This window comes from Lissotriton helveticus, chromosome 6, assembly GCF_964261635.1.
Source record: "Lissotriton helveticus chromosome 6, aLisHel1.1, whole genome shotgun sequence".
Classification (NCBI taxonomy): Eukaryota; Metazoa; Chordata; class Amphibia; order Caudata; family Salamandridae; genus Lissotriton; species Lissotriton helveticus.
In genome coordinates this window covers 1,245,734,476-1,245,746,724 of record NC_136067.1, presented here as the reverse complement: position 1 = coordinate 1,245,746,724, position 12,249 = coordinate 1,245,734,476, and the positions used below count along the sequence as shown (strand labels likewise).

At 44.1% G+C, this 12,249-nt stretch overlaps 1 protein-coding gene across 1 annotated transcript in view; it reads left to right on the top strand.

The window, feature by feature from the left end:
* LOC144762665 (uncharacterized) overlaps positions 1-6,252 on the top strand; it is a 30,920-nt gene extending 24,668 nt beyond the window's left edge. The window contains exon 3 of the mRNA XM_078647903.1: positions 6,181-6,252. Within this exon, the coding sequence (XP_078504029.1) occupies positions 6,181-6,252 (72 nt within the window). The remainder of the gene's footprint in view (positions 1-6,180) is intronic.
* Positions 6,253-12,249: the final 5,997 nt, after the last annotated feature.

Genomic DNA, 12,249 nt, shown 5'->3' with positions numbered 1-12,249 from the left:
GGGGACATCTGGTGGGCAAAGAAAGAAATCTTTAATATCAAGCCTCACTGTTTTATTGAGGTTTCGTTTTTTTAGATGTGTCGGAAATTCTTTTTACTTTAGTTTTCTCAGACTATTACAAATGTGATGCTAAAAGTAACGTACCGCTTTTTTATTATTATTCACCTAATATTTTTTAATCAATGCAAGTCATACATATAAGAAGGTTTAGAGTCGAGCGAAGGTACTTTTCGGAAAATATGTCTGTAGATTTTATTTATATCACAAATGTATATGGACCTGCGTATTATTAATCTAAAAAATCAATATGTTAATTAATGCTCTGTTTAAGGATTGATCACATATGTAGTAGACAATAATGTTTTTTTTTTATTATAGCAGAATGACCTCAATAGGCCATGACTAGTGACTTTTCAAAGTACCCGATGTTCTTGAGTACAGAGAATTTTAAAATTAAAAAGGAGGAAGGTTGAAGAGCCATGGAACTATAAGAGTAGGGAAATAACTGAAAGTGAAAGGTAATTCTAAATTATAGAGTTTGTGGCGTCTTATGAAGCCATAGTTGTCTTCCATGTCAAGATTTATTTTCATTAATATTTAGCTTGGAGTATGACTACAATCATTGCATTGTATTGTATTGTACTGTAATTGTTTTATATAGCACTTACTACCCTATATCAGGCGTCAAAGCGTTTTCAGCAAGTAGCACTCTACTCCAGAACCCAAAATGATTAGTGGGGGATTAGTATAGGGAAATATGAGTTCATTTGAATACTGGAACTGTGAGTCTGTTCCTTGGATTGAATTGGATAATGGAGGGCTAGAAAAAAGAAAAGTAAATGAAATTTGGGAGATCATAATAGTAAGATGAGGTTTAGGATGTGTAAAAGTAGGGATAGAAGGGTCAAGAGTCTAGAAATGGCTGTTTTGAGATCGTTATAGCAGAAAGAGTTTGGGAATGATCCAGACAGCGAGGTAGAGGATATATTGAGAGAGGTATAGGGTGTGACAGAGTCTTGGAGAGAGTCAAGGGTATTTTTTTTAATATTCTACAGGAGTAAAGCAATACATATATAAATACATAACTACATAGAAAGGGTATATATATCTGAGGAAGATAATATATTGAGATTTAAGTTTGTATTGTATAAACACACTTTCATGTGTTGCTGTACTTGAAGCTAATTTATTTGTGCATTTATAACTCAATTCCTATTTTTATATTTAATTTTTTCCTCAATATTTCAATAGTAAAGCACTTGTAGAGGAAATAGTTACAGCAATGTTTACATATTGTGATAGATAAATAAACAGATATACATAAGCACCTAACCAAATAACGTATATGCACACTATGTAGTGACCTATGTATATACATATATATATTCACTGAAAAAAACATAGGTTTCAGGCACGTTATAGTTGGAAATTAGAATTTAAAAAACCTTAGAAATTCACTGAAAAAAGCATAGGTTTTAGGGAAAGTTATAGTTAGTTGGACATTTCACTTGTACAAAACCAGAGAAATTCCCCTGTTATAGTTAGTTCAACTAACTATAAGTCGCGCCCCGGCAAATCACTGCTGATGACGTGACATATTACATCACTCATGACATGGTCAGTGACATCACTGATGACATCACTGATGCCATCTCAAATGACATCACTGATAACATCTTCCAGTGAATGTGTGTTTTTGTAAAGTTTAAATATGTTTAATATATATAGGGAAAGGCGTATTGAAGAATGAGTGGGTGTATAAGTGTCTGAATGGATGATTTAGTAGGTGCATGACTGACTCTATAAGTGAGTGATTAAACGTATCCTACAGAATGCATTGGTTAGTAACTAAACTGTGTGAATGTCTGTATTCGTCTGTCTGTTGGTGTGTAAGCGGCTGCATGGGTTTCTGAATAGCTACATGAGTGTCTATATAGGTTATTGATTGTTGTCTGAGTATCTGTATGGGTGCCTGAGTGTTTGTGTGGGTGGGAGGTGTGTGACTCTGTGAATAGATGTGTGAGTGGGTGATTCACTGGGTGCATGGTTTCAAGAGTGCATCTGTGATGGACAGTATGGGTGGGGGTGTGTATAGGTGTGTTAGTGAGTGAATGTATATCTTAGTGGTACATGTGTGAGTAACTACATATGTGAAAGGCAGTATATATGTGTGTTAGAGTATATAAATGTTATGTTATGTTATGTTATGTTATACACATTTTTATAGCGCACAGCTGCCCCAGCAAAGGGGCGTCCCGGCGCTTTTGAACAAACAAATAGACACATAACACCACACAAACTACAGGACCAAAGCAAGAAAGGGAGAGAGACTAGAAAACATTAGGGAACAGATACGTTTTAATGGCCCTCCTAAACGCAAGCAGGTCGTCAAGTGCACGGATGTGGGAGGGAAGAGAGTTCCAGAGTTTGGCAGCCATAACCCGGAAGGATCGACCTCCAGCTCTACACAGCTTGAATCGAGGCACTACCACTAGATTTTGACAGGCAGATCTCAGGGAGCGAGAAGGAACGTAGGGAATAAGAAGATTCCCAAGAATCTGAGGAGAGGACATCTTAAGGATCTTAAAGGAAAGACAGAGAACCTTAAAATCAATCCTCTGCGCCATAGGCAACCAGTGAAGAAACCAGATAGTTGCACTCACAGAGCAGAACCTTGGTAGTCCCACCAGGGCTCTAGCTGCAGCATTCTGAACGCGCTGCATCCGGGCGATTTCCGCCTGGTTCGCCCCTAGCAGGAGCGAACTGGCGTAATCAAGCTGAGACAGAATAGTGGCCTGGATGATCAGCTGCCTGGTAGGGGCATCAAAAAACTTCAAAATGGGTCTCAGTCCTCGAAGGATCCCGAAGCAGGTAGCTGCAGCTTTTTTTGTATGGGCACAGAAACTGAGGGCAGAGTCTAACCATACCCCTAAGTTTTTAACTTCCGATACCGGAATAGGCGTAGCACCTAACTCTGGAGGCCACCATTCATCACTCCACATATTACTATGCTTACCAACAACCAATATCTCAGTCTTCTTAGCATTCAGCTGAAGACAGTTGGCTGTCATCCAGTCGGCCACCGCCAGGAGACCCGCTCTGAACCTTGGGGCCTCAAGGACGGACTTCCCACTCAGAACAACTGCCAGCTGCGTATCGTCAGCATAGGAGACGATGGTCATATCCCACTGCTTGGCGACCGCAGCCAACGGGTGGACATAAAGATTGAATAGTGTGGGACTTAATGCCGACCTCTGAGGCACACCCAGTTCTAACAGATAGCATTTGGACTCAAAAGGCGGAGTGGCGACCCGGAATGAACGATCTATCAAGAAAGACTGGAACCATTTTAGTGCCAGGCCAGAGACACCAGCTTCTCTAAGATGTTGCAGCAATATCGAATGCGAGACCGTGTCGAACGCGGCACTGAGGTCAAGTAACACCAGTGCCGCTGTATGACCAGAATCGAGCACGGCCCGCAGGTGTTCCGTCATTGAGAAAAGGGCAGTCTCAGTGCTGTGGCCGGCACGAAAACCATTCTGTGAGGGGTCTAGAATGTTATCTCTTTGGAGGTGTTCAGAGAGGAGAACATTAACATGAGCCTCGGCTACTTTCGCAGCCCAAGGAAAGAGTGAAATCGGACGATAGTTTTCCAACTTGAGGGGGTCCAGTGTAGGCTTCTTGAGAATAGGGGTGACCACCGCCTGCTTCCATTTAATCGGAACTAAACCTGAAGACAAAGACAGGTTGATTAGATGCCGCATAAGAGGGAGACAGAGAGTCGATAATTCTCTAAATTGTGCCGGTCTGAGGGGGTCAGCCGGAGATCCCGATTTTACCTTAGTGACTAGCCTGTCAAACATTTCCGCTGACATAGCAAGGAGGGAAGAGAAAGAGCCCCGGAAGAATTGACACTGAGCGTCGGAGTCTCACAAGGAGAAGGAGTATTGGTAAAGGAGCGATAGATCGCCTGGACCTTCTCTAGGAAGAAAGCCGCTAGGTCTTCACAGTGAGACACCGAGCAGATTTCCGCTGCGGGAGCTCTTTTGGCAGTCAGATCTTTAAGGACCTTAAAGATCAACTTCATGGGGTTTGGGCTGCTCTTGCACTCTTGAGAGTAGTAAGCTGCACGGGTCCTACATATAGCTCTATGGTTATAAATGGTTATAAGTGAGAGTGTGTGATTGTGAGAGTGGCTGTATGGATGAGTGTGTGCTTGTATCAATTATTGTATAACAGCGTAAGAATGTGCTAGTATTTGTATGAGTAAGTGAGCTGGTGTGTGTATAACTGTATAGGTGAGTAAATGGCAGTGGGATTGATTATTTGCATGACTGACTAGGTGTGTGAGTACCTCTATGGATGACTGGCGGTGTGTAAGTGTCTATATAGGTGTATGAATGCATATGATAGTCCTGTACTGAGTGACCATAAGTATGAGTGACTGCACGGATGAGTGAGTGGATATGCGTGTAAACCTAAGAATCAGTGAGTGGGTATGTAGTTATTGATTTTGGAGTGTCTATGGTTTTGAGAATGGCAGTCTGTAATTTAGAGTGAGGGTATCAAAGGTTATATTAGGGTGTGAGAAGATGCATCAAATTATCACATGAATGATGTCATCAGTGATGTCATTGAGATGTCATCAGTGATGTCACTGACCATGTCATGAGTGATGTAATATGTGACGTCATCAGCAGTGTAGTGCGGGGGTGTGAGTTATAGTTAGCTGAACTAACTATAACGGGGGAATTTCTCTGGTTTTGTACAAGTGAAATGTCCAACTAACTATAACTTTCCCTAAAACCAATGGTTTTTTCAGTGAATTTCCAAGGTTTTTTAAATGATAATTTCTAACTATAACCTGCCTGAAACCTATGGTTTTTTCAGTGAATTTCAAAGGTTTTTAAAATGCTAATTTCTAACTATAACATGTCTGAAACGTATGGTTTTTTAAGTGAATTTCAAAGGTTTTTTAAATGCTAATTTCTAGCTATAACATGACTGAAACCTATGTTGTTTTTCAGTCAATTTCTAAGGTTTCCAGAAAACTTGTCAGGGCTGTAAGATGGGCCAATGGCAATGGAATCATTCCGTCTTCATAGAACAGGTGCACCTTGGGCAGAAACGTTACTTTTCTCCTTCAGAGGACAGATACAGGTAGTGCAGCAGCAATGAAATATTTTCCCATCGCAGGACACGGACAGATTGGGCACCAACATTGCAAATTTTGCTTCCTCTCAGAATTGGGGCGGCCTGGCAGTAGGAAAGCTTACTTCCCTCTCTCACAGAAAGCAGCAAGTGCAATCTTCCACTTCTTGAGGGAGAGATATGCTGGGTAGACCAATGCAACCTTTCATCGCTCTCCGAAAATGTACACTTAAGCCAAGGTTGACATGTAGGTTACAGGTAGATCTCGGGTGGGTCCTTAACTCACTGAGAAGAATGTATAGTTGGAGGATTCAGTGAACTGCGAGTTCTGATACCATTCTCACTTAGCTGATATTCCACATCAGAATCCCGAAAGCTGTGCTGTTGTCACTCAGAGACCTGCTGCTTCTGTTGAATCTTTGGTTTTCCACGCATCAATAAGCAGCCATTACCTAGTAGGTCATTGCTATTTGGACAATGGTTAATTTGTAACAATGTAAGTGCTCTCATCAGGAGGCAGCTTCGACCAGCCAGTTTCTCCTGTTGGCGCTGCCTAAAACAGAACCAACTACTAACAATGAATCCCTACAAGTGGGAAGAGGATGTGGTGTAATGGCAAGAGCTGCCGATTTCGGGGCTGTGGAATCAGGTTTGAGTCTCGGCGTTGGCTCAACAGCCTGTGATTCTGGGTGACTCACTTAATCTCCCTGTGCCTACCAAAATGAATGTGTCCTTAACTTTTGCCCAAGCACTGGTGTTGATGATTACGTGCCCGTGCTGAGCACCGGAAACCCCCGGCTCAAGCACTGTATTTGGAGGAGCCTAGCTTCAGCCTAAGTAATTGTGCTCCAGACAGGAACACAGGTGCAAACTTTTTTTAAAAGGTTTTGAATGGAGTCCTCAGCAGATGCTGTAAAGTCCCAACCTCAGTACTGCACCTGTTACAAATATAGAGGTTGCTTAAGGTTTAAAACATTTTAAAAGCTCCTTAAAGAGTGTTGACTGCTGTCTGAGTTCCTTTATGTTCAGATAGCTGAAGCGAGAGAATGGGAAGGAGTGGATGAGCCACTTGTTCCTCTCTTCAACCCGACCCCCACATAAGGAACTGAAGCAAGGCATGGTAAGTCGTCTTCAGAGAGCTGGACACACATCCCTCCCTGTGAAGAGATGCATGTAGACACCCTATTAACACTTAAAAATATAGCAGGCTCCTTGACCTGTGCAAACTCTCCCTCAGAAAATGTACTACTGACCGAAGTCAGATGTTCATTCAAATTTGTGGGCAAATTTCTACTTTTCCAAAATGATCTGAAAGTTTCCACTAAATCGCAAATCTCGATGTGTTCTTTATTTCCCGAGAAAAAAACATTTTCATTTAAGCCTTTTTTATTTCTGCGCGCTAACTCCACTAAATGATGTATTCATTTTACATAAAGGCGTCCATTTTTCGCTTAGTTAGGTTAGGCTTCTGATGTCTGGCTTTGCCTTGTATTACATTATACATTTTTGTTAAGAAAACGAGATCCTCTCTTTTTTGCGTTGTACTTAAAGTACAAATAAACACTAATTTCTGCATTGAAATGCTCCATTATTTCGGGGGTGTCATTTGGGAGGCAAGATGGCGATCTGACTAGGATCGCAGTGCTCACGCTCCAGGTTCCTGACCAGCTATGCCGAAGGAGCTCTAACACAATGAGCAGTTATGGAGTAAGCGACCCCGCTAAAATCACCACTTGAAATACTCCTGTCCATGGAGTGATCGGAGACCCTTATGCTGACACAGGGCAATCAAATGTAGTTGAGCGCAAGTGAATGGATCTCAACTCCTCCACTCACTATACGATTTGGGTCTGCTACTCCTACATAGGCTGGGCTGTCATCAAACATATCCTTCAAAGATCGGCAACACCGCAAAACAAATCTGACCTGGAAGTCAGCTGTACTCACCCCGCAGTGTCCACAGAGACCCAGGGCGCCGGGATGCAAGCTTCAGATCTAGTTCCCAGGATCGCCGCTACGCCCGTCCTGTCGGCAGCCACCCGTGCAAGGGCCGCGAGACAAACGCAATGCGAGGCAGCCGAAAGTCGTGGGGCCGAAAGATTGACGGCCGCTCAGGAGAAAGCGGAGAAGGCTGGTGCATCCACACGGCTCTACAAGATTGAGACCACAGCAAAGCTCGACTCTGCCAAGTCGGGGGCCGTGACCCGGAAGAAGAAGGATATGCGGAAGGACGCCGGAGGGCCGTCAGTTGTGGAGCTCATGCAGCGGGGACGCAATACGCTTCCGGGCCAAAGGGGGAAGCGTCAGGTTTCACAAGCCGGTAGCACAAGCAGCCCGGCTCCGAGTCTGCCTAACAGCCCGGCCCCCCGAACGGCGCTGATTGAGACTACACCTGCCAACGTCGATGAAGGAGCCTCCAGGAGCGAGGATAACGCTGCAGGCAGCCTGACTTCAACACAGACTCCGGCTATCACCGAGGTGAGCCCCTCAACAATACTTAGCACTAACAGTAACATTGTCGAGAAGTATGGCAATGAGACACCCCCAATAATAGCGGTAGACTCTGGTTTTGGTGCAATTTCTGAAGCTGGCGCTGGCGCAGACTGTGGGTCAACCAGCACCACAACATTGCCACAGGCTGGTCCAGGTACAAGGGAGCAAGGCAGGTCGAACCCATCAGGGGGTACAGCCAATGATCATATCCCCGACTTGAATTATGATCAAGACTTGTCCAATACCGAGGGGGGCATAACTACTAACACTCTATGTATCCCCGACAAAGACAGTGCTGCTCACAATGACCACGAAAAGGAAGCTAGCGATTTTTTTTCATTTTCCGATGAGGCAGAACTCGAAGTCGATTGAGGGGACTCCTCAGCCTCATATCTAACGGATGAATCAGATAGCCTGACTGATGCAGGCGCAGAACCACGTACTGTTAAACCTAAACAAAAAGTTGTCAGCAAGCGGGGGAACAAGCCTCATGGGGCAGGTCTAGATTAGGACCATACTCATACCAAGCAGCTAACCCCAGCAACTCCAATTGCTCCTACAACTCCAGCACCTGCATCTTTAGACGCGGTCTTGCAGGCAATAGCTGCACATCGCGAGGAAACTGCGCAGGATAAACGCAGGGCACAAGCAGCCCTCCGCAAAGTACAAGGAGAAGTGCGGAAACTGGTCAAAACTTGTGGTTCATTTGGGGATCGACTGACGGAGGTTGAGGCAAGAACCCTAGCTAACGAGGCCGAAGTGGCGGCCGTTCAAGAGCGTGTTGAGTCACCATTAGTTATGTAGCTAGACTCAAGAAGCAGCAGACCGCTGAATATACCAAGAAGTTAAGGGACCTAGCGAGATTAGAAGCCGCTCATACAACATCAATTGCTCAAAAAACAGACGGGTCAAGCTTACTTCGTCAGATCGTAATTCTTAAAACCGACCTGAATAGAGGACTCACTCAGAAATCTGCAGAAACATTTAGAACTCATCAAAGGAACCTTTATGAGAATGGGGAAAAGGTTGGCAAGCAACTAGCTCTACATACAAGACAAAGGGCCTCCTGCAATGCAATTTCATCCAATAAAGTGAACGACCTAGAGTACATGCAAATAGAGGATATAGTGGAGGTCTTTCAAGGCTACTATCAGAATTTATATCAGGATGATGTCGCCTCAAGCAAGGAAGATATTAAGGAATTTCTCAATGATTTTTTAACCTGTTCAGACAGTAGCCTAGATAATACCACAAAAGACGATATGGATAAAGAGATATCAATATCAGAGATCGAACTTGCACTTGCAGAACTAGCCCCGGGGAAAGCGGCAGGTCCCGATAAGATTCCGCTGGAAATATACCAAATTCTAGGCAAATTTATACTACCATTACTACTAGATTTGTTTCAAGGGGTACAGTGGAATGGAAATACTCCTGCATCTTGGAAAGATACCAATAATATTATCTTTGCCGAAAAGGGGAAGCCCACCGACTCCCCGTCATCATACCGCACGATCTCACTGATTAACTCAGATTCAAAATTATACGAAAAAATTCTGGCTAATCGGTTAAGGGATCATTGCACATCTGGTTAGCCCATGGCAGCACGGTTTTATTCCAGGAAAAGGTACCACCGATCATATCCTTAGAGCAATTTCATTATTTGATGTTATATCAGCAACCGTCGGCCAGATGTCAATGATTCTTCTCGACGCCGAAAAGGCATTCGATAGAGTCTCATGGGAATTCATGTGGGCTATTTTAGAGCACTTAAATTTTGGGCACAGTTTTATTAAGTCAGGTAAAGCTATGTATATCGATCCAAAGGCTAAACTCCAAATTATGGGGCACGAATCAGGCAGTATTAACATCTCAAGAGGAACGAGGCAGGGCTGCCCTTGCTCCCCGATTTTATTTGCCCTTTACATTAACCCTCTGATATTAAAACTCCTCGACAACACCAGAATCAAACCAGTTGTGACAGGATTATTTGAAACAAAAGTGTTAGCCTACGCTGACGATGTAGCAATTTTAACACCAGACCCCGATCTAGCTATAACTGAGATTGAGGCAATTACACATCAATTCGGATCTCACTCAGGCTACTCTCTTAACAAAAGTAAAACTGTCATACTATGTACAGAGAATATTCATTGCATAGATGTCAGGAGAACAGAAAAAGCAACTTATCTAGGGGTTTGCATATCCGATATTCATGATATAACCAAAATTAACTATGAACCACTTATTTACTCTATTAAACAAGATCTAACGAGAGTAAACAGCCTTCATTTATCTATTATAGGGAGAGGGAATTATGTTAAAATGACTATCTTTCCCAAGATACTATATCTATTCCGGTCAATCCCCTTATTAGTTGAAGACAATTTTATTAAAATCCTCGACGCCCAGATCTCTAAATTTATCTGGCAATACGGCAACATTAGGGGATCGCTGAAATTCTTATCCCTGCCATTGACAGAGGTGGACTCGCTATTCCGCAAATACATTTATATTTTTAGGCAGCCTTTCTACAACAATTCGCCCCGCTGGTCAACCCGGTATCAAACGGGGAGGAGTTGGAAATACCATCAGTTTATGAATTAGCCCTTGGCCATAAAGCTAGAGGATTACTTTTAAGACAACTAGAGCCCAGTTAATTTAAAAAAGTTACGTTTAAAACTGTTACTGGGGCATGGAAAGTATGGGCAAAGATTACTAAACATATGCAAATTCCCAAATTAAACCGCTACACTCCACTCTGGCACTCAACTCTGCTTCCTCTAAATGTGAATGATACGATTTCCGCTAGCTGGGAAAGACGGGGTATTATCTCCCTTCTTGACTTCCTTGGCACAGATATGAAAGCTAGCTTCACCACCCTTCAGAACCAGTTTAATATACCTGCCACAGATTATGTAAAGTTTTATCAAGTAAGAAATATTTTTATTTTTTTATTTTTTTTATAGGACCTCTATTGTACACTTCTGAACTTACACAGCATATGGCCTACAACCCCGGGGGCCGGCCGCAACAAGCATATAATCTGTTCAATTCTGTCGGATCTACACAGCCCTTCAGCCGACAACCCTGAGGTCCGGCGGTGTGGTGGAGTATCTTGCGTACAGAACCTACATGTTCATACCGGATTACATATAGGTCCATGTTTTCTGTTTTGTAGAAACCATCTAAAGTAAATAAAAACCCAAAAAAATACACACCGTAAGGCAGACACCTTGGTTAGCACACATCATCTGTACTGACCTGCTTACGATAGTTACTATCCTTGGGTAAACGGAAAACTCCGACTCCAACTGAATTAGTGTTCAACCCACCCTCGGGCAGATGACCCAAATCAAGCGCTGTAGTGGGTCGAACAAACAGGCCCCGCCCTCTTCCCCAACCTTGTCGCAGTTCATTGTTGGATTATATGGTCCCGGAGTCCGCCCACCCCTCCCCCTCCCGTCTCACTCTACCTCCTCCTCTTCGTCTGATGTCAATTGCTCGTCCTCCTGCAGTGGTTCGCAGATCTCCCCCTATATACATTCCATTGGGTTCATATCTTGTTCCATTTGCGTGGGAAAGCCCTTGCTGTGTAGACTGCCCTCTCCGTGATCATCACCCTATCCATGTTTGTACACCAGTGTGCCAACGTGGGGGCCTCTGCCGCACCCCACTTCTGAGCTATATCTCGTTTCGCTATTATCATGCCTATCGTGGACCACGTTTGGCCTTGCCTGGTGAGATCGTTCGGGTCCCAGATATTCAACAGGCATTTGCGCGGCTCAGGGACCAGGGACTGCCCCATCGCTTGAGACATGGTGCGCATTATTTGTCTCCAATACTCCACTATACGAGGGCAATGCCATATAGTATGTAGAAATGTACCCTCCTCCCCGCACCCGCGTAGACAGTAAGGATGGTGTGCCCGCTGTATTGTGTGTAGTGTTGTTCTCATATAATATACCCTGTGCAATACCTTAAGCTGCACTAAACGGAGCCTGGCCGATATGACCACCTCCTTCGGTGAGGCTAGTGCCTCATTCCATTCTGAATCATCTTGTCTCCCACTTCTGATACCCATTTTTCTCTCAGTATCAGTGTAGGGTCCGGTAGGTTGTTAAGCAGTTTACGGTAAGTGAGTGACGTGGCCCTTTGCTGCATGTAGTCTGTGAGGAGACAGTCCTCAAGGGGGGATGCCTCCGGGACCTCCGAGTCTGGTGGTATGGCTGAAAGCAGTGCGTGTCGAATTTACACATATCTATAGGATTCCGTCACTCCTAGCTCATATTGCTGTTGTAGCTGTGTGAAGGGGATTACTGTACCTTTGTCCCACAGGTCTCCCACCGCTGATATACCAATGTTGTCCCACTGTGTGAAGCCTTTGCACTGTCTCAGGTTCCCCAAAGCTCTGGCATCCCACAGTGGGGTGAGCTTAGTCATTCACCCCTTCCACCCTAATTTAGCCTGTGCTGTATGCCATAGTGCCGTCGTAAGTCTTGTGGGTCCCACCATCTTGTTTACGAGGTGTTTATCGTAGAGGGCTGCTAGCATACTATTGGTACCTAACTGCGCTCTGTCGACCCTGTAAGCAGGGTCATCCTG